This window comes from Kogia breviceps, chromosome 14, assembly GCF_026419965.1.
Source record: "Kogia breviceps isolate mKogBre1 chromosome 14, mKogBre1 haplotype 1, whole genome shotgun sequence".
NCBI lineage: Eukaryota > Metazoa > Chordata > Mammalia > Artiodactyla > Physeteridae > Kogia > Kogia breviceps.
Window position 1 is genome coordinate 23311041 of NC_081323.1, and position 22755 is coordinate 23333795.

Below are 22755 nucleotides of genomic sequence, written 5' to 3' on the forward strand. Positions count from 1 at the left end.
TACTATCACAATCGATAGATTTACCAACCTGGGGCTGCGACTGACTCTTTGCAGAGGGGGTGTGCGGGGTGGGTGGGGTAAGAGGCTGGGAAAATGACCACGAGGCCAAAGAAAAACAGGGACTGGTTGGGTGGGAAGGGACGGACAACTATGTTGTCTTCCCTAGATCGATTTTCTTCTGGATGGCTCGAGCTGAATGGTAGATGAGAGAGTCGATGAGGCCGGCCACTGGGGAGAGAGATGAGGGCTGGCACTGGCCCAGGCGGGCTCTTGGCTTGACCTCCAGGCCTCATCACCTGACTGGCCAGGCCAGCATCCCCCCTTGGCCCTTGAAGTGCCCCTCCTCCCTCAGCCAAAACCTAGTGGGGGGAGTCAAGCTTTACACTCCCCACCACACCCTGAACCCCAGACAGACACCCTCGAGCTTCTAACCTGTGAACATGCCCCCGATGATAGCGCACACGCCTGTCAGGAAGTGTGTGAAGGACCTGGCAGAGGGGCAGGGGAGGGTCAGCAAGGCACCCCGCTCCCTGCCGGCCCAGGCCCCTCCCTTTCCCCGCCCTCACCTGTGCTTCTCCGTCAGCTTCACCATCATGGGCGAGAGCTCGTACAGCACGAAGACTCCAGGAAGCCCCTGATCGCCCATCAGCCCATTGGCGACCTTCTCGTGTCTGGTCACAGAGAACTGATTTGTCCTCAGCACCTGGGACGGGAGGGGAGCCTGGGCCAGGGCCGGGTCTATGACCTGGCTCCCAACCCTGCCGCCCCACCCCTGCTCCCACCCCTGACGTTGCAGTGCCTTGACTGTGTGCAGGAGAAAACGAGGCCCCACGTTGGAAACAAACACTGCAAGGCCTGGGGACCACCTAGAAGCCCTCTCCCAGCCTGACCATCCCAGCTTCCCCTCCAGTCACCAGCTCTTTACAGCTTCTCAATCCCAGCTACGTTTGGTAGACCCTTTCAATGGGGGTCCAGGGGTGAGAAGCAACTCTCCAAGGCTGTACCACAATCTCCTGGCGAGGCTGGGCCTGACCTCCTCTCTGCTCAGCCCCATGCATTCTACCAGTCTGCGGAGATGCTGCTCCACAGGCCACAACAGAGACGCGAGGAAGGGGCACGGGAGGGTTGACCTTGCTAGCTCCCGGCTCAGGGCAGATAACAGGGGACAGTGAGGCAGACAGAGAGTGGACACGGCAGGAGTGGATGGAGGTACTTTGGGCAAGTAGGAAAAGCGCTTTGAAATCTGACAGCCTGGGGCCTGAGCTCTGGCTGTGAGGGCAAATCACCTACCCTCTCTGAGCCTCAGCTTGTCACCCATCATATGGGGATAAGAGCAGGACTTCGCTTCCCAGCTTGAAGGAACTCAAGTGCCTGGCACCAAGAGGGTGCCCGGATGTCTGAGCTCCCTCAGACTCACCTCCCCATCTACCTTCATGTACACCGTGGGCACCACCTTCACAAAGTACTGGAACATCATGGAGGCTGCAGGGAGAAGAGGGCACTGGGCGTGGGTGCAGGCAGGGCTTGGGTAGCTGGGGGCTACCTCCCGGGCTGGTACCTTGGGGTGCAGTGACGTTGGTGTGGTCCAGGGGGTTCACAATGCCCGGGTAGTCCTCCCCGAATGACAGGTGCTGGATGTAGTGGGTCATGTTGATCTGCAAGCAACACCAGCTCCTGGGTCTCGGAGCACTCGAGGCCCCGACAGGCCCCTCCCTCTCAAAGGCTCTTCAGACAGGAGCAGACAGGGGCACCTGGGTCTGGGGAGTGGGTGTGTGGAGATGGGCCAAGGGCTGGGCCCTGCCTAGGAGAACCTGCTTGAGACAGGCACCCCCACCCCACCTACGAACTCCTTCCTCAGGGTCTGGGGGCTCCTGGGGCTCCAGAGTTTGAGGTTCTGGCTGCACCCACCCATTAGCCAAGCACAGACTGGACATGGGCCCTGTGTGGCAGGTGCTGGCTTTGCCTGGAGGCGCCCCAGATCTCCCAGCTCCGGCTCCTGTCCTGCTCCCGTCTAGATCAAACTTAGCCACTAGAGGGATCTTTAAAAAAAGTGCTTATCGGGCCTCCCTGGTGGCGCAGTGGTTGAGAGTCCGCCTGCTGACGTAGGGAACGCGGGTTCGTGCCCCGGTCCGGGAGGATCCCACGTGCCGCGGAGCGGCTGGGCCCCGTGAGCCATGGCCACTGAGCCTGCGCGTCTGGAGCCTGTGCTCCGCAACGGGAGAGGCCACAGCAGTGAGAGACCCGCGTACCGCAAAAAAAAAAAAAAAAAAAAAGTGCTTATCTGATTATGTCATAACCCTGCTTAAGGTAAGCCAACAGCCTCCCAACTGCTTGGGAGAAAGTCCAGACGCCCCGGCCGGCCTGCCAACCCTCCAGCCTCATCCTCATCCAACCACATGGCCCTGTTGTTCCTTAGAAGTGCCCCAACCCTCCTGACCTCAGGAGGCTCCCTCTTCCCGGATGCTCTTGTCCAAGCCCATCCCGTCTCCAGCCCACGCGGATCTCAGTTCAAAAGTCACCGCCAGTACCCCTGGACCGCACCCCCTGTCAGAACATGGTTTATTTTTCTATATTTGCTCCCCACCCCAGGATGTCTCTACAGAGAATGAAGGCAGCAGCATGCTTCCACCTCCACCCGCCCTCCATGGTTTCTACCTGGTACGTACATTGTCGAGGCCGAAGCTCTGCAGGTCATGGACTAGAAGAGAAGGGAGAAGATGTCAGCACGTGGAGCAGGCTCCCCACACCCTCGCTTGGGCCTCCTCACTCCTCCCTCTGGACTGTGACCCGCCTAGCTCGACCTCCACCCCTCATTCACTCACCAGTCTGGCCCCGCTTGAGGGCAGCCAGAGGGCCTGCCGCAGGCCTGCATGAGCGTCCATGCCCTCCACAGGCCCCACTTCCTCCCTCACAAACATAGGGAGCCCTTCACGGGCATCACTCCAGGCCTTTGCTCCCACCAAGGCCCTGCCTGCATCTCAGGAAAGAAAACCCACTGACTCAGGTTTAACGAGAGCTGATGGCCAATCACTGAACCCTAGAGTGAGGTGGGACCTGAGAATGCGGTCCAAGCTCTTTCCCTGCCTCCTCTGCCCTCACCCTCAACCCACCAAAGGAAATCCCACAGGCAACCTGCACCCTCTGTTCCAGAACAAGCTATTCCTGCCCTCTAACCCTGATCCCTCCCTGCTACAAGGAACCCCACCTATAAGATACATCCCACTGCTTTTTATAGTCAGTCGGCAGCCATCCCGCCCATCCACACCTCCGCCCATCCTGGGAGGGCAGGCTGCCCCTGAAATGGGGGCTTGGCCTCCCTGGGAGGGCAGGGCCACTTACTCTCCACAGCATGTACTGCAGCATGGGGGAGGGAAGAAGAGAGAAGAGAGGAAGAGAAAAAAGATTCAGAGCTTCACAACAAGAACTATGAGAATTGCAGACCAAGATATGTGATAGAAGGGAAGACTGGATATTCCTGCCTCGGCAGCAGGGTCTGGACTCAGCTAACAAGCCTCCTCCTGGTCCCCTCCCCAGAGGAGCCCTTCCCCGGCCAGAGAAGAGGGCAAGGGGGCTTGGGGGCAGAAGCTGTGTGACCTTGGGCAAATCACTTGTCCTCTCTGAGCCTTGGTGTTCCCCTCTGCACAGGGCTGTCCTGAGGACCAGGCAGGATCTAAGATGGGAAAGTACTTGGTAAACTTTACAATCTTCCCCTTTTCTCTCCCAATCAACATAATGTCAGAAACTAGCTCCCAGGCCTTCAAGTCAGCCTCTGGCCTCGGGCAACTGTAGTTCTGTGTTTCGAACATCCTTCTAGGATATGCAGTGCCTTTTGCCCTGGGCTCCCTGACTATGACAACAGCCCAGACAGAGAAGCAGAGACGCACCACCTCTTACTGAGTGCCTGCAGGCCCTGCGCCCACAGCTCCACGCTGATCGTCTTCCTAATCCCAGTAAGACCACCCTTCCCCAGCCCCCTGCAGATCTACCTGCCTGCTCCTCTCCAACACTCAGCCTCATCCCCGACTGCCTTAAAGACCAGCAGGGCCATCTTCATCAGGCCTGTCACTCCTGCTGTCCTTCGTCACCGGGCAGCTCAGGACTGCCAGGTCATCTCTCATCCCCTGGACTCGTCACCATGCAGCTCTGTACATCCCCTTAGTATAATCCAGACTCCCATCCCTCCCAGACCCTTCCAGGTGCCCTGTTACTCATCAGCAAAACCTCGACATCTTCAACCTCCAAACCTTCCCTCCACCTTGTGCTCTGGCGGCAGCCCAGCTCTCCTTTGAAGGCACTATTTCCCTTGCAGACCCCAAGCAGTGACTATTTCTCTCCCACACCCGTCCTCCTCCTTGGCCTTAAGAGAGGTCCTCCTTGCTCCATAATGCTATTTCCAGATCACTGTCCCTTGATCTTGCCTAAAAGTTTCCAGGTCTGCAGCTCCTGGAACACTATACCACCTCCCATCCCCATCTGTTTGCTGGAGAGCCACACAGAACTGCCGGTCAGTCCTCCCATGCCAGTTCTCAAGAGCTTTAGCCACTGTCATGCTCTCCCATACGATGGTCCTGTCACAATTCCTGGGATGTGATTTCCACATCACTCAGCTGCCAACCTACCCATACCCGTGTAGATCTGCCCTTCCTCCTGTTGCCAAGTTGGGGCTTTCTACACCTCTAAGGCACTACATTCTGTCTTCCTTTTCCTTCTCAAGGACTTCACTCCAGTAAATGTCTCTCTCACCTCCAGAGCACCGCTTCTGCTCTCTTCAGCAGGTAACTTCTGACAGCATATCAACACACTGCTACATCACACATCTTACAAAACCCCCCTTGACTCCACATTTCCCTCCAGCCACAGCCAGCTCTCTCCCGTCCCTTTAGAACAAACCCCACAAGAGCTGCCTCTGCTCACTGGCTCCAACTCCTCTCCCATTCCCTCCTGAACCACTCAGTGGTACTCCCTGGTACTCCACCCAAACTGCTCTGTTAAGGTCCACTGCCACGTTATACATCCAATGGTCGTTGTACCTGATGTCCAGAAGCATCTGATACGGTTTTGGAAACACTTTTATCCCTTAGCTTTCAGGATGCCTGGTTCACACTCTCATCTCCTCGGTGTTTCTTAGCAGTCTCCTCTGATGCTTTCTCCTGATGCCCTGTCCTCTAATGCTGGGGCCCGGCGCTTAGGCTCCTGAGCTCTCCTGTTCTCCATCTACCCTCACCCCCACCCATAAGGTGATTCATTCAGTCCCATGGTTTTAATACACTGATGACTCCAACATTTGTATCTCTAGGCCAGACCTCTCCCCTAAACTCCAGACTTGAATGGCCAACTTCTTACTTGACATCTGAGGTGTCTAAAAGGACACCCACATCCCATTGGTCTGAACATGCTGAAAGAGGCTTTATGCCCCCCATTCCAACCATCTAAACCTGTTCCTCTGAGTCATCCCCCATCACTAAACGGTAACTTCATCCTCCTCGCTACTCAAGTAGAAAACTTCAGAATCATCTTGACTCCTCTTTCCCTCACCTTCGCATCCATCAGCAGCTCCACCTTCAAAATACCCACAGTCACTTCTCACCACATCTACCACCACTCCGGCCCTGCCCCCATCACCTGGTGCCTGAACCGATCGCCGAAACGGCCTCCTGATCAGCCTCTCTGCCTCTATCCTTCTCTGCCACAACCCCCACCCGGGCCCCTGTCTTCTCCACAGAGCAGAGGGTTGCCTGTCTTTTCAAAGTTAAGTCAGATCACGCGCCTCTTCTTCAGAGCCCCACGACAGCCTTCCATCTCACGCAAAGCAGCAGCCCGAGTCCCTGCAGTGCCCTCCTGGGCCCCGTTACCTCCCGCACCTTACTGCTACCCACGCAGCTCCGCTAACTGTGCTCCGGCCACCCTCACTTCCTCACTGTGCCCTGAGTTCACCAAGCACATTCCTGCCTTAGGGATTTGCATTTGCTATTCTCTCTGCTTGAAACACTTCACCCCCGTCATCCACATGGCCGGTCCCTTCAGTTTCTTCAGGTCTTCACTCATATGTCATCCATCAGTCTTCCCCTGACCACCCGATATGGAATGGTACTCACACACCGTCTCACCCAACCTCTCGGCCCCATCATCCTTATCCTGCCTTTTTTGGGTTTGAGTTACTTAATAGCATCTGATATACCATATATTTTACATACTTGTTTATTGTCTGTTTCTTTACTAGAATGTTCTGAGGGCAGGGACTTTGTTTTTTTTTCATTAAAAAAAATTTTTTTTGGCTGCGTTGGGTCTTCGTTGCTGCGTGTGGGCTTTCTCTAGTTGTGGTGAGCAGGGGCTACTCTTCACTGTGTTGCATGGGCTTCTCATTGCGGTGGCTTCTCCTGTTGCGCAGCACAGGCTCTAGGCGCACGGGCTTCAGTAGTTGTGGCTCACGGGCTCTAGAGCGCAGGCTCAGTATTTGTGGCACGTGGGCTTAGTTGCTCCGTGGCATGTGGGATCTTCCCGGACCAGGGATCGAACCCGTGTCACCTGCACTGGCAGGTGGATTCTTAACCACTGTGCCACCAGGAAGTCCCAGGGACTTTGTTTTGATCACTGCTGTATCCTTAGCACCTAGACTAGCACATGACGCACAACAGGTGATTACTAAATATCTAGTGAATGTACGAATGAATAAATGAATGAGAATAAATCAACAGGTGATTACTAAATATCTAGTGAATGTACGAATGAATAAATGAATGAGAATAAATCTCATTTATTCATCCTTGTGAACAACCCTGTAAGGTAGGCACGATTTCAGGCCCATTTTATAGAAGAAGAAATGGAGTAGGGCTCAATACGTCCTAAATACGACACAGCGTGGGACAGGCAGAACCTGGGTTCCAAACCAGCTCTGCTTCCCCCAAAGCCTCACACACAGGTCATTTGATACTGGGGGCCACCATTTAAATAAGTACCTACCACAAGCCAGGCTCTGTGCTATCATCTTTAACCTGCCCAAACAGCATAGGAGATGAGTACTATCATCCCCGCTTGAAAAAGGAGGAAACTGATGCTCAAAAAGTTAAGGAAATTTCTCAAAGTTTCAGACAGCCTGTAAGGTCTAAAAGTGAAATCTGAAGCCAGGCAGTCTGGCTCCTCAGCCTGTGCTCTTAACTGTTTACCAAACTGCTGCCCTGGGTTGAGGGTCTGCTCTGGGCCAAAGACAAAAGAGCAGCAGGCAGTCGAAGGGGCACTCAAACTCGCCAGGTGTCCAGGGGCTAAAGCTCCCAGCTGATGTAGGGTCACTTACCGTGCACGTGGGACTGCTGGAAGCTCTTCCCGGGGGCAAAGTGGAAGTTTCCCGCCACCTGTAGGGGAGACGCCCTCTCATTCTCCAGCCGTTTCTTCCCTTCCCTTTGTCCCCTCGATTCACAGTGGAGTGGGGCCAACCCACAGCCCAGCCGGCCCTGTCCCGCCTCGGCTCCTCCTGTACCTTGTTGACTTCCAAGAAGCCGTACACCTGGCAGCCTTCATTCTTCTGCTCCTGCATCTTCTGGCTGAAGCCCTCTCGCCGGCACTGCTCAATAGTGTCTGGGTTCTTGAAGGCCCAGCCTCGACGGCGATATGCCTCCCGCACATCCTCACAGGAGTTACAGCACCTGTAGGAGAGGAGGTGCAGGGGGAGAATGTCAAAGAGGCACAGAAACAGTGCCGGCACCTTGGGAAATAAAGCAGTTCTGCCCACTAATGAAGCCTCTGCCAGCCTCATCCCTGACCATCCAGTGTTCTCAAAGTATATTTCCTCAGCAGCAGCAGGACTGTTAAAAATACATATTCCCATTTTCTTTGGGGTGATGAAAAGTTTTAGACCAGATTGTGGTGATGGCTACACAATGCTATGAATGTAGCTAATACCACTGGATTGTACATACGAAAATGGTTAAAATGGTAAATTTTGTGTCATATATATTTTACCTAAAATTTTTTTTTGAAATACATACTCCCAGGCCCTGCCCTAGACCTGGTGAATCAGCCTCTCACGGGTCAGGGCCTGAGAAACAAACCAGCAGTTACCATATATGGGAGGCTTAATTAATAACCTGGGCTGGGCCCTCCATCTCACTGCTTTACATACATATTCCTTATGTGACTCTTATGAGAAAGGTGCCATTATGGTCCCCCTTCACAAGAGAGGGTTATGTAGCTTGGCCCAAGGACCCATGGGTAGAACCCAGGCAGCTGGACTCTAGAGACTACCTCTAAGCCAGAGCAAGGACCACTTCAACCTCATCCCCAGCTCTGCAGCCCCCAGGTAGGGCCTGGCCACAGAACCTCAGTCACCTGCACCAGGATCAGGGACCAAAGCATGCAGCCTGTCCCATCCCGTCTAAATTCTTGGTCTAACCCACAGAGTCCAACAAAGGCTGAGGACGACTGACAAAAAGCACCTAATGGGGGCCCTGCTCCCCACCCCCCACCTCGACCCCTGACCCTGGCTCACTTTATGTCTTCCGTCTCGGCACCATAGCAGCTCTCACAGCGATTAGGGTCCAGGGAATCAGGGTCAAACACCTTCATCTCAACTTTCCCGAGCTCTAAGGGGAGGGCAGAGGCAGGGGCATCAGCTGGCGGAAGGCACAGTGAAATCTATACCCTTAACCCTTGCATGGGCCCTTTGGGTTAATAAACATTATAACAGCTAATAGTTATATCATGTATACTATGTGTCAGGCACTAAGCATCTCTACACATATATTATTTCTTTTAATAAAGGTAATAGTAATAAAACAATAACAGTGAATACGAAATATGAGCTGAGTACAGGTCGCTGTACTTTACATATATTGTCTCTTTTCAACCCCACAATGACTGTGAAGGTGGAGGTTATTATCCCCATAGTACTTGAGAAGGTGCTGAGGCTCAGAGATGAAAAGTGATTTTGCCCAATGCAACACAGTAAGTGGCAGATTTCAGCTCTAAATCCAAAGTGTAAGCCCTTAACCATGGTGCTTGTCCTCAGACTGCTGTCTCTGCACCTGGCTCCCTGCCTTAAACTACTTCAATATAACTGGCGGTTTCCATATTCAATACCCTGACCTCCTGTCCTCCAATAACTGTTGTATTTTTGTCATCCAACCTCAGCCACGCATTTCCATACTCAGTTATTACCAGTTACCACAAACTTTCCAAAATTCAATTTCAAGTATCCCAATCTTCAATCTTATCCTCATTTTCCCACATCACTCTCTCTGGTACCCAGAATCTACCAATTCTTTGACACCACTGATACTATTACCACTTCACATCCTCACTTCCCTCCGTGTTTAAATTCTATGGTCCGAATGAGGAATGAACAGTATCTTCAATAAATGGTGCCGGGAAAACTGGATGTTCACATGCAAAAGACTGAAATTATACCCCTATTTTACACCACTCACAAAAATTAACTCAAAATGGATTAAAGAATTAAATGTAAGACTTGATACCATAAAACTCCTAGAAGAAAACATAGGGAAAGAACTCCTTGATATTGGTCTTGGCAATGGTTTTTTGGATATGACACCAAAAGCACAGGCAACAAAAGTAAAAATAAGTGCAACTACATCAAAATAAATAGCTTCTGCACAGCAAAGAAACAATTAACAAAATGAAAAGACAACCTATGGAATGGGAGAAATATTTGCAAATGATATATCTGATAAGGGGTTAATATCTAAAACATGTAAGGAACTCATATAACTCAATAGCAAAAAAATCAATTTATTAATTAAAATGGGCAAAGGACTTGAATAGACATTTTTCAAAAGAAGACATACAGGTGGTCAACAGGAACATGAAAAGGTGCTTAACAACACTAATCATCAAAGAAATGCAAATGAAAACCACAAGATATCACCTCACACCTGTTAGAATATCTATTATTAGAAAAAACAAAAACAAAAATGAAGTAAGTATTGATGAGAAAGTGGAGAAAAGGGAACCCTTGTGCACTGTTGGTGGGAGTGTAAATTGGTACAGCCATTATGGAAAACAATATGGAAGTTCCTAGAACTACCATTTGTTCCAGCACTCCCATTTCTGGGTATATATACAAAAAAAAAAAAAAAAAAAAAAAAAAAGAAAAGAAAGAAATCAGTATCTTGAAGAGATATCTGTAGTCCCATGTTTATTGCAGCATTATTCACAAGAACCAAGACATGAAAACAACCCAGATGTCCCTCAGCAGATGAATGGATAAGGAAAATGTGGTTTGTTTGTGTGTGTGTGTATGTGTATATGGTGTGTATATATATAATGAATATTATATATGTCATATATATTAGAATATTTTATATATATCATATACATATATTGGAATATTATTCAGCCATTAAAATGAAGGAAATCCTACCATTTGCAACAACACGGATAAACCTTGTGGCCATTATATTAAGGGAAATAAGTCAGATAGAGAAAGACAAATACTGTATGATCTCATTTATATGCAGAATCTTAAAAAAACAAATTCATAGAAATAGAGAGTAGACAGGTGGCTGCCAGGGGCTGGGGGGTAGAGGAAATGTTGGTCAAAGGGTACAGACTTTCACTTATAAGATGAATAAGTTCTAGGGATATAATGTGCAGCATGGTGACTATAGTTAACAATATTGTACTATAGGGGCTTCCCTGGTGGCGCAGTTGTTGAGAATCTGCCTGCCGATGCAGGGGACACGGGTTCGTGCCCCGGTCCGGGAAGATCCCACATGCCGCGGAGCGGCTGGGCCCGTGAGCCATGGCCACTGAGCCTGTGCGTCCGGAGCCTGTGCTCCGCAATGGGAGAGGCCACAAGAGTGAGAGGCCCGCATACCACACACACACAAAAAACCCCACAATATTGTACTGTATACTTGAAAGTTGCTGTGAGTACATCTTAAATGTTCTCACCACATACACAAAAAAGGTAACTGTGAGGTAATGGATGTGTTAGCAAACCCTACTGTGGTAATCATCTGACAACAAATATGTATGTTAAATCACCATGTCGTATACCTTAAACTTACACGATGGTATATTTCAATTATATCTCTACAAGGCTGGAAAATAAATTCTCTGGTCCACTGCTGCAATTATTCTCTTGCACATAATCACAAGTCATTTGTTCCTCACTCCCTTTGTTGTACAAGTCTAGCAAAACTCAAATCCAAGTTGAGTTCAACTCCCTGTGCCTACTTCTTGCCTGTGCCTCCCTTAAGACTGCCTGGCAATCCTACTTCCTTTCAACAATCAGTTCACTATCCCATTCCCCACAATGACTAATTTCTATCTTTTCCCCTTTCCTTGGGCTTCCAAAATCCCTTCCCCTTTCTCCACTCTTAGCTAATGATTTTGCTTTCAATTTCCACTAAAAAAAAAAGAGAAGCAATAGAACCTCACTTAATCTCAACAGCAAACCTACCAACCCGCATGCACTCTCTTCTAGCCTCTACCCCACTTCTCCGCTCTGTCTCGAAGGGTCATCTATACTTGATGTCTCCACTTGCTTTTCTGCTCTTTGGTTAGATTTTCATCCCCAACAGTATTCCTTTCAGTCTCCAGTGACCTCTGTGTTGCCAACTGCAATGGTCAGAACAACCCAACCAAGTCACTCCTGAATTCCTGACCCACAGAAACTGAAAAAAAATGTTTGTTGTGTTAAGTCACTAACTTTTGGGGTTACTTGTTACACAGTAGTGAATATATATATTCCCCCACCTCTCCCACCTACACACACAAATCCTCTTCCTCCTTTCTGGTCATCAAGTCATTCATTTCCTCAGACCAAAGCCTTGGAATCAACCTTGACCCCACGTCCAATCCTACAGCCAATTCTAATAGTTTTACTGGTGTTCAACGTATATTTGTTGAACAAATAAATGATAAAGCTCACCAACGGAGCAATCCCTAAGGTGTGAAAATCATAGCTTTCAGGAAGGTTTTGTTATGGAGGGAAACTGACTTAATGGAGGCATTGGGAGGACACCTAGAGAGAAGAAAGGAAGCTAAAAGTGAACAGACACTCTGTACTATATACTAAGCATTGTACACATATTACTTCATTTGACCCTACAATTCCACGTGGTGGGTACAACTGTTTATCACCACTTAATAGCTGAGGTCACAGATGGCAAGAGAGGAAGCTACATCCAAACGCTGGCAATCTAACTTAAGAACAAACTCAACCTTAAGCCATCCTTCATTCCAAGAGGGAAGAGCATTCAGGGCTGAAGTCAGTCTATGGGACAGGGAAGCAACACCCAGAGAAGCGTGGGACCACCTAGAGGAGTTCTGCCAAGGCAACAGCACATAGGACCCATCCTCAAATTTCTGTTACTCAGACCACAACAGGCAGGGATTGGGGACCTCTAAGAATGACAGCCCTGAAGAGTACTCTTCTCAATATTTAGAGGCTAGAAAACTGGATTTCAGCCCACTCTGATTCTTAATAACTGGGGGACCCTAGGCAAGGCACTTGACTTCTCTGGGTCCTAGATATTTCATTTGTCACTGGGCCAGTCACAGCCCACTTGCCAGAAGGTAGTGCTTGGGCTTGTCCAGCTCTGGGATTTGAGAGCTGGACTCTTCCCCCCAGTTACCATGACGTTCTGCCTCTGAGCTCACGGGAAAGCCATCCTTATCTAGCCGTTTTTTGAACAGGTTGTGTTCCACATCCAGCTGCTGCTCCCCAGCCACATCCATGGCATCGATGCTCAGATCTGGAAGCAGGAAATCAGGGTAAAGTACTGGGAACCTAAGGGCAAGGGAATCTGGGTTTTGGAGGGTAATGGAATGCTGGGCTTGTCTTGGGGCAGCAGTGGATTAGGGGAAGGAGGGTGTCCTGGAGTCATGTCCAGAACCTAAGGCTGGAGGTGTGAACCTGGAAGCCGATCTGAGAACCCTGGGACTTGCAACTCCCACCCATGGTGAGGTACTCACAGGCACACGGCATGTGTGGAAAAAGCACATTGATGTTGATCTTCAGTTTATCTCCCCGTGACTTGTCCACGTAGAGTTCAGGATGGACCTGGGGCAGGACGACCTCAGTAAGATTTGGCCCCAAGTCTGTTTTACCCCGTTCCCATCCCTAAAGCGCCTTACCTCTAGAACGCCAAGCCCCGCCCACGTACTAGGCCCCGCCCCTTACCTCAGTGGTGAGGTAATACTGCAGCTCGGACAGGAACAGTAGCAGCATGAGAAGGCCACTGACAATGGTCACTGCAGGGCAGGGAGCGAGGGTCAGGACGGCCTCTGTTCCTCTCCCTCAGCCCCTGGCAGGCCGGGCAGGTTCCAGGCGCTCCAGCCAACCTCTAGGACACCCCACTCCCCGCCACCCCGACCCCGCCACGGCTTACCCGTGGCGCCCCCGCAGGTCTTGACCCGGAAGTCCTCCAGAGTCTTGGGGTAGGCATCGAACTGCTTCAGCTTCCCCAGCGCCTCCATGGGGACCAGCCGGAAAGAGGACGCCAACCGACCCGCCCCTGCAGCCTACCGCTTCCGGCCGAGCTTGAGCCACGCCTCCTCTCTGCACGCAGGCGCAGCAATGCGTACGCTTGGCCCCACCTTTCGCCCGCGTTCTCACTCAGGCCGCCCCGCCCACCCGCGCTCTTGGCACTTTTGTCCAGCGGCTAAGGAGGGCTCCAGCGGAAAGGGAGCGGGGGAAGGGGAGGTGGGGGGTAGGTCTTTTGCGGAACTGGGTCCCCGGAGGAGGACTCCGCCGGGTAGTCACAGTAATAGCAGCATTCGCTTGCCTTGCGCGAGGAACTGCGCCTCGAGTTTCACATGAGACTCCTGGAACAACTTGGAAGCTCCTAGAACAGTGGTTTTTCAGTCTCCCCAAGCGGCAGCCCCATTATCACCTGGAATTGGTTAGAAATGCAAGTTATCGTGCCCCGACACACACCTGATGAATCAGAAACTCTAGGAATGGCTCCCAGGTGATTCCCTGCAGTTACAGCTTGAGAATCACCTCTGTAAAGTAGGTGTGACTTTTATATCCATTTTCTGAAGGAGAAACTGTGGCCTGGAGAAGCTAAGTAACTTGCCCTAGATCATAGGAATTAATGGCAGGGCCTGATTCCAACCCATTCTTCTGGACCTCAAAGTACTCTGGGAGCCAGGGCCCCTGGGGTTGATTTTACCGAAACAGCCGGAGCACGGCTAGTGGAGGTGCGCGGTTCAAATCATTTCAGTGGCATTAGACCAGAACTTTGATAAGAGGTGGTACAGGGGACTGTGGACAGAGTGCACAGAAGAAAATGACTGACACGTTGGGTCAGGGAAGGCTTCCAGGAAAAGGAGGAAGGACACAAGCTGGATGCATTCTGGCAATCCGACTCAGGAGAAGCTGAGTCCCTGCTTCTGCCCGCAGGCTGCAGTTTGCTAGGAAGGGGAGAAGGAAAGGACGAATACATATTAACTGAAAACTGACAACATGCCAACTGCTGTCGTCCATTCTACATCAGAACAACCCTGGGAAGTCGGTGCTATTTCAAATCCCATTTTATAGATGAGGAAGCCAAGAGCTGGATTGACTTTGCCCAAGGTTGCAGGGGTAGTTAATGGGGCAGAGGTGGGGTTCAAGGCCTGGTTTTTCTGACTCCAGAGCCTGGGTCTTTTCCACGCATTAGCTACCACCACCAAGTACAGGAGAGGTCTATTCTCAGTTGGATGCCCAGGGACAATGTTGACAGAAATTGTCCTCTCCTCTCTGCTGTATGTCTATGTCGATTCTGTGCCTATTCACGTTTAACTTCCAATCCCTCCTTCCTCAGTGGGGCGCCATGCTAAGTGACTCACTCCTTCAACACATGTTTATCAAGCTCTTCCTATTTCCCAGGTCTCCCCTGTGTTATGGAATACCATGGTGAATGAAAAGATATGGTTTATACCTACTCTTGAGAAGCTTTCAGTGGGGGTAGGGAGAGGTAAACAAAACAAAACAAACAAACAAAAATATATACCACTGAACTGTACACTTAAAAATGGTTAAACTGGTAAATTTTATGTGTATTTTACCACAATAAAAATATCTTGAAAAAATAATAAAGTAATTAATAAACTACCTAAAGGAGAATGTGCCTTGTACTGTGCAGGAAAAAGCAGAGAAATGTAATAGGGACAACAAGGGTGGGAGACTTTCTGCTTTAGGAATTGTAGAATTAGATAGTCCTTCCCTTTATGGAGTCTTTTTAGTTGGCCATGACACAGAAGTCACAGGAGACAAAGGTACTGACCAGTTGGAAACTTTGCTCCTCACAATGTCAGGCTTCCCCCTAATGCTTCGGCCCTCTCCCTCAAGGTGGGGTTCTTTGGCCTTGGGAGCAGCGGGGGGCTGCACAGGAGTGCCTCACTCTGCACACAGGGCTGCAGGAAGAGGGGGATCACTGGTCACCTGTAGCTGTAGCCTAGAAGCCTGACCAGAGAAGGGGAAGGTTTCAGGCCCTTTCATTAGTTCATTCTGCCCAGTCACAGCCTTCTCTCACCTTGTTTGAGACACTGATAAATGAACTTTTCCTGAATCATTAAAGAAATGGGTATATTTGTAGGTGTTACATGTTCTCCTTCTCTTGGGAGAAATAGAGATCTCAGTGTATCTGGGTTGAAAACAATAGTTGCAGTGTAGAAACCCCACTGCTTCCCTTGAGAAGGAAGAATCATGACACAGCTGTGTTAGGGGGTCTCAGGGCCTAATTAGGAGAGCTTCTTGGGGACTTCAATAATACAGGGGTCAGGGAAGGAGCCCCCAAATGAATGATATTTAAAATAAGACTGGAAGAAAGGGAAGGAGCCAAGGAGGTGAAGTGCTGAGGGTACAAACAGGAGGGAGTAGTGTGTTCCAGGAAGAGAAACTGGTCCTGGGGCAAGATGGAACTTGGAAAGTTCTGGGAACAGGAAAAAGCCAGAATGGCTGGAAAATGTGTGAGATGAGTGAGGATTTTGGATTTTATTCTGATGCAGTGGGATGCCATTAAGGATTCAAGTAGGAAATTAATTTAAGATCTTGCCAGTTGCTGGTTGAGGGATGGATAGAACGGAAACAGAGATACCAGTTAGGAAAGTATTGCAGGCTGTGGAAGGAAAACATTATAAGCCCCTCTTTAGAAAGCAGAAATATAATTCCTTCTATGAAAGGAACCAGTTTTTCTCTGTAAAATACTTTGCTGGCTGGATATGTTTCTTTTTAAAAATTTATTTATTTATTTTTGGCTGTGTTGGGTCTTCATTGCTGCACGAGGGCTTTTCTCTAGTTGGGGCGAGCGGGAGCTACTCTTCGTTGCAGTGCATGGACTTCTCATTGCGGTGGCTTCTCTTGTTGCAGAGCACAGGCTCCAGGTGCGTGGGCTTCAGTAGTTGTGGTGCACGGGCTCTAGCGCAGGCTCAGTAGTTGTGGTGCACGGGCTTGGTTGCTCCACGGCATGTGGGATCTTCCTAGACCAGGGCTCGAACCCCTGTCCCCTGCATTGGCAGGTGGATTCTTAACCACTGAGCCACCAGGGAAGCCCTGGATATGTTAAGCTAAGGCAGTGGTTCTCAAAGTTCAGTCCCTGGACCAGCAGCATCACCTGGGAACTTGTGAGAAATGCCAAAAACTGAATCAGAAACTCTGGGGATGAGGCTCAGCATTCTGTTTTTAATTAAGGTTTCCAGATAATCATGCTCAAGTTTGAGTAGCACTGGATAGAAGAGTCTCAGGCAAATACCTTTTATTCACACTGATACAATCCATTCAAGGAAGAACCTTCTCTCAATGTTTGTAGAACGTCATTTAAGTCATTACATATATCATAAAACAATGATCAGTGAGAAAATTAATTATAATGGTTCTAGTTCCAGTAATATACAGACTTAATACCGGGAGACTTCCTGCTGTAAAACATCTTGAAATGCTGAATAACAAGTATCCCTTTGAATGTATAGCTGAGTGGTGACAAAGGAGGAGAAATTCCCAGGGGTTAAAAGTGAAGGTTTGGGGGGACTTCCCTGGTGGCGCAGTGGTTGAGAGTCCGCCTGCCGATGCAGTGGACACGGGTTCGTGCCCCGGTCCAGGAGGATCCCACATGCCACGAAGTGGCTGGGCCCGTGAGCCGTGGCCGCTGAGCCTGCGCGTCCGGAGCCTGTGCTCCGCAATGGGAGAGGCCACAACAATGAGAGGCCCGCGTAACGCAAAAAAAAAAAAAAAAAAGTGAAGGTTTTGAAAAAAAGCAGTAAATTTATGAGCTGGCTTTGTGGCTCTGGGGACGGGACAGGGAGGGGTGGCTAATGGAGCTAGTGTGTCAGTAATCTACAGGCTTGGCTTCCCTCCCCTCCTCTTCCTTCCTTCCTCCCTCCCTCCCTCTCTCTCTCTTTTCTTTCTTTCTTCTTTCTTTCTTTCTTTCTTTCTTTCTTTCTTTCTTTCTTTCTTTCTTTCTTTCTTTCTTTCTTTCTTTCTTCCTTCCTTCCTTCCTTCCTTCCTTCCTTCCTTCCTTCCTTCCTTCCTTCCTTCCTTCCTTCCTTCCTTCCTTCCTTCCTTCCTTCCTTTCTCTTTCTTTTTTTTGTTAGCACATAATACTTATATTAACATAGATGTTTACAGTTTACAAAGCCCTTTCATGTAAATAATCTTGTTCCTCGGAGAGTATAGTATGTGTTAGGAGCTGTAATTTGGTAAGATGCTACATTAGTTTTAGGAAAGCTTTTGGAAGGAAGTGACATTTTTTTGGAGTTAAATAGATGGGGAAAAAAATGGTTTCACAAAGTATATTTTAATCAATGTGGCCTGAACTGCCCCATGCCCATGTTGTACTTGCCTTATAATCATTGTCAAAATATTGGGTTGGCCAAAAACTTTTTGGCCAACCCAATAGCTAGGGGTGGGGGTCTTCTTTGGGTATTGGATATTGATGCCTACATAGAGAGGAGATGACAGCCAAATGAGGCCTCAGTAAAAAGATGGAGTCTTGATAGAGCTAGACCCATAGGAAAAGGTTAGTCTGGAAATAAAATTATCCACTTGTATAGGGAGAAAAAGAGAATGCTTGAGATTGTCTCAACCTGTGTCCTGGATAGGAACACAAGAGCACAGAAAAATTAGACATTGCTGTGACATCATAATCACAGGCCTGTCCTCACATTTGAGGTTTGGATTTATATTCTCTGCTTAGTCTGAAAGCTCCAAAGTGGAGAAATTAGCATAAAATTGAGGGTACCTGGCAGATGCAAACATGAAACTGCTCTGAGGGAACACACACAATTTAAGCCACATAGCATTCTCAAGGATAAAACGCTGCTAAAAATGAGCACCTGATCTAATGTTACAAACATATGAGGACACAATCCAGCATGATCAAGATTCACAGACAACATCATCAGCATGATTAGATGCTTATCAACTTGAGATCACAGAACTTTCAGATAAAAACTATAAAGCAGTAAGTTTAGAGTGATTAAAGATATTTAAGAAACAATAAAAATGTAAAGAAGGAATACTTGAAAATAAATTTAAAATAAATTTAAATGTAAAGTAATTTCTAGAAATGAAAAATATAGTAATTTAAGTTCAAAAATCAGTGAGTTAAGCTGCCAATTAGACAAAATTAAAGAGAGAAATATGGAACTGAAAGAGTTGGAAAAATTACCGAGCATGTAGTATAGAAAAATAAGATCATAGGTATAAAAGTTTCAGAATGAAGAAATCTAACATATGACTAATAGGAGTTCTAGTAGGAGCAAGTAGTGAGAATGAGGGAGAGGCAATATTGGAAAGATATGACTGAGAATTAGCCAGAATTGATGAAAGGCATGAGTTTTCATATTCAACAAGCCCGAATCTATTCAAATGGAACAAATAAGCACATATTCACACCTAGACACCACAACACCAAAAACAGAGGAATTGTTAAGATCTGAAAAAAATGGATAGTGGCTACATGAATGTCATTATATTCATTATATAATGAATATAATGTCATTATATTCATAACTCTAGTGCTGTTAATTACATTGTTTACTACAGTGTCCTTGAAATATTTTATAATAATAGAAGAGAAAAATTAACAATGGTTTGAGAGCATATTGTTAAGGGATGGTGCTTCCAGAATGAGTGAGAAGCCCAGCAAATCCTCTCTTTAAAAAAACAATGATGAGGACTTCCCTGGTGGTGCAGTGGTTGAGAGTCCACCTGCCGATGCAGGGGACGCGGGTTCGTGCCCCGGCCCGGGAGGATCCCACATGCCATGGAGCTGCTGGGCCCGTGAGCCGTGGCCACTGGGCCTGTGCTTCCGGAGCCTTTGCTCCGCAACGGGAGAGGCCACAACAGTGAGAGGCCTGTGTATCACAAAAACAAAAACAAAAAACAATGATGAAACTATACAAAATTGTCATAACAATCACCTTAGGACTCTGGAAATTGACCAAAGGCATACATCAAATTGAGAAGCATTTATCTGAGAGAACCTATCAAACCTCAGTAAGAACAAAGAGATTTCATGGCATTTTAGGCAGTGACTGTTCCCATCTTCCCCACTCCAGCTGTGGTGACAGTCCTACCAGAGTGGTGACGTTTGTGAGCACTAGGAGATTTGCCCTTGGAAGGGGCCGATTTGATTTGGAGCAGAGCTTGGAGAACCCTTGCCTGTGGATGTTGTTGAAAATAATAGCAATCTAGTGGCAAGCAATCAAGGAAAGCCAACCGTGCAGCTATCCTGAGGTCATGATACTGGTTGGAACAAGCAACAGACCAGTAAGCCAACCGGAAATTTAACAGAGTGATCTGGGACCAAGATAGCCATAGTGGGTCTTAATAAGCTTTCATGTATCCCTGGTGGTCTGGAAGGCTGCCCACTTGCACAAGCCTATACACATGCTCAGAAGAGATTGGAGAGGGTCCTAGATATCTAGTCATCCCTGGCTGAAAGTGAGACCCCGAACATGCAGAAAGCAAAAGGGGGGTGAATTTGTAAACTGCCTGAATTGTCAATGTGTTCTCCAAACCACATGGAGATCTACTGGTAAAGGGCAGAAGTCTTATAAGCTCAAGTTGTTTAATTAAGCGTAACCTACAACCAATCATTGGCTCCATCACTAAACTATGTTGAAGCTAGGTAACCCCTAACCCTTCGTGATCCTGGGTTAGGCAAATCATATGATACAAAGGCATGATCCACATAATAAATTGGACTCCACCAAGATTAAAGTTTCTGCACTTCAAATGATACCATTAAGAATTTGAAAATACGCAACTAGAGATTCACACTAAGTGAAGTAAGTCAGAAAGAGAAAGACAAATACCATATGATATCACTTATATGTGGAATCTGAAATATGACACAAATGAACCTATCTGTGAAACAGAAACCGAATCAGGGACATAGAGAATAGACTGGTGGTTGCCAAGGGGAAGGGGGATGGGAGAGGGTTGGATTGGGAGTTTGGGATTAGCAGATGCAAAGTGGTATATATAGAATGGATAAACAACAAGGTCCAACTGTAAAGCACAGGGAACTATATTCAATATCCTGTGATAAACCACAATGGAAAAGAATATGATAAAGAATATATATATGTATCGCTTTGCTGTACAGCAGTAATTAACACAACATTGTAATTTAACTATATTCAATAAAAAATAAATTAAGGGATTCCCTGGTGACGCAGTGGTTGAGAGTCCGCCTGACGATGCAGGGGACACGGGTTCGTGCCCCGGTCCGGGAAGATCCCACATGCGGCGGAGCGGCTGGGCCCATGAACCATGGCCGCTGAGCCTGCGCGTCCGGAGCCTGTGCTCTGCGGTGGGAGAGGCCACAACAGTGAGAGGCCCGCATACCACACACACACACAAAAAAAAAAAAGGAAAAAAAAGAAGACAGTCAAGGTCAGTCTCTATCCGCGTGGATCTTGCACTCCGTGCAGGCAGCTTGTGTGTAACAGACAGGCTAGGGTGGTGGCTTTGTGCCTAAAGGAGGGAGGTCACAATGTGTACTTTGTGATGAGAGCCATGATATACCCAGTGGCGCTGAAGACCCCACTGAGAGCTCAGCCTTCCTCCTGCAGGGAGGATAGGGCACACACAGTATGTTATCTCTCTGCTCTCACACCTTTCATCCCAGGCCCAGCCAGAGTCCCCTTTGGAGGTGAGCAAATGGATAGGGAAGTGGGAGATGAGGGGTTGGGAGGAGGTGTGGTGTGGAGGGCTGGGGAGCCGTGGAAGCCAACAAGTCAGAGGGTTGGGGGGCTATCTGTGGCCTCACTTCCTCACCCCTCCCAGTCCCAGGTAGAGGAGCCAGTCAGCTGCCTGCCACTGGAGCCTTTGCCTGGGCCGGACATGAAGCGCTGTTGGCAGATTTTTGTCCCGTGCATCTTCCTGATGGCCGCCTGCCTGGATCTGAAGCCGGAATCGGCACCCCAGGAAAAACGGATGAAGGTGGTACCATGGCGCTGCAGCTGCCCTCCGTTCAAATTCAGGACATGTGGCTGCCCATCCGGGACCCTCAACGACTCTGTCTGCCACCACACGGCCGGAGGGAACTGGGTTGATGCAGGTTACGAGAAGACGATGGGATGCATCATGGGAGCAGCAGAGCCCACCAGCCCTGACGCTGTGCTCTCGTGGTGGGTCAGTGGTCAACACTGGGCCAGCCCATCCCTTCCTTTCCAGGCCCAGCCCACCTCCCACTTCCTGGCCCAAACTCCTGCCCCCAGCCCTGGCTTCGTGTGCCTCCTATCCTCACAGCCTCAACCCCTGACCTCCGGATGGAGGTCTCACCCACCCAGCTCTGCTTTCCTTCCACCGGGGGCCAATACCTGGATCTCAACCCCCAGTCTCCTCCCTCCGGCTCTTTTCAGGGCATGAACTCAGCAAGCGAGCTGGGCAGAGTGTGGGAGAAGCTGTTCAAGGTGATTCCCAGGCCATCAGTGAGCCATTTTGATCTCTTCTGTGGAACTTGTGCATCGGTGGGGAACTCGAAGATCCTGTGGGCCACCAGCCTCGGCAGGAGCGCCAATCACACCGCGGTCTCCAGGTGGGCACTGAGGAGGGGGCAGGGGACTGGACGTCCAGGCCTGCCCCCAGAGTTTTGTCAGTTTCTGCTCTCCTTCCCAGGATGAACCAGGTCCCTGTTCAGGGCTTCGAGATGCTGGGGAAACAAACCACAGGACCCTCCATCTCCCGCAGGAATGATAGGGACCAGGGTTCTTGGAGCCAGTTGGGGCTGCTGTTCCTGAAGCTCTTTGTTCTGGCATGGACTTCAGATGCTCTGAGTGAAGAGGTGATGGTCTGGGAACCCAGACATTCTTAGTATGGGGGGTAAGGAGAGGTCACTGCTGGCTTATTGGGAGCACCTGCAGGACCTTCACAGGTCTCAGGGGCTGCTGAAACTCCCCCACCTCCGACTTCTTCCTTAGATTTTGGAAGATGGTCCAGTTCCCTAGTAGAATGGAAGATAGAAAAGACCAGGTAAGGGGACGAGAGGCAGGAAGACGTAGCTTCGGGCTGCTGTGGGAAGGGCCCCGGGTTGGCCCTCTCCCCCTTCTTCCCCAGGTCCTGGTGATCAGCTCCACCTTCCTCAGGTGCACCCAGGGCAACAGGCTGGATAAAAGGGTCATTATCCATCCCAGGGGCTCGTGGCTCTGTTCTGTGCCTTGCACACCTGTGACCCAGTTAAAGATTCATGTCCTTTTCTCACTTAAAACTTTTCCCTGCTATGCCTTCAGCATAGAGTTTAAAAGCTCCTGTCTGGCTTCCAAGACCTGGCATGGTCTGACCCCTCCCCCCACCCCTCCTCT

At 49.2% G+C, this 22755-nt stretch overlaps 2 protein-coding genes across 7 annotated transcripts; one reads left to right on the forward strand and one right to left on the reverse strand.

Moving 5' to 3' along the window:
• ERGIC3 (ERGIC and golgi 3) lies at positions 1–13522 on the reverse strand. 6 transcript variants are annotated; one of them, XM_059038071.2, is made up of 14 exons: positions 13350–13522; positions 13142–13212; positions 12934–13021; positions 12594–12713; positions 8483–8576; positions 7475–7640; positions 7292–7349; positions 3340–3354; positions 2667–2698; positions 1559–1655; positions 1418–1482; positions 567–703; positions 433–488; positions 1–228 (listed from the first exon to the last, which is right to left on the reverse strand). In XM_059038071.2, the coding sequence occupies exons 1-14, from the start codon at positions 13435–13437 to the stop codon at positions 149–151; spliced, it is 1167 nt and encodes a 388-aa protein (XP_058894054.1). In that variant the 5' UTR covers positions 13438–13522; the 3' UTR covers positions 1–148. The 6 variants fall into 6 exon arrangements, with proteins under 6 accessions (XP_058894054.1, XP_066868192.1, XP_058894055.1 ...); XM_067012091.1 differs by having other exon boundaries at positions 1418–1501; XM_059038072.2 differs by lacking the exon at positions 3340–3354.
• On the forward strand, positions 13436–22268 carry C14H20orf173 (chromosome 14 C20orf173 homolog). Its single transcript, XM_059037553.1, is given in 5 exon segments — positions 13436–13541; positions 20933–21012; positions 21014–21586; positions 21817–21992; positions 22073–22268. Coding segments are annotated over 5 exon segments (1131 nt in total).
• The last annotated feature ends 487 nt before the right edge of the window (positions 22269–22755 follow it).

Excerpts from the sequence above, each read along its gene's own strand:
- ERGIC3 (XM_067012091.1), bottom strand. The coding sequence starts at position 13,437 with ATGGAGGCGCTGGGGAAGCTGAAGCAGTTCGATGCCTACCCCAAGACT. Across the intron at positions 12,714-12,933 it reads TCCACACATGCCGTGTGCCT|ATCTGAGCATCGATGCCATG; the intron begins GTGAGTACCTCA and ends TCCTGCTTCCAG. Across the intron at positions 1,502-1,558 it reads CAACGTCACTGCACCCCAAG|TGCCCTCTTCTCCCTGCAGC; the intron begins GTACCAGCCCGG and ends ACCCACGCCCAG.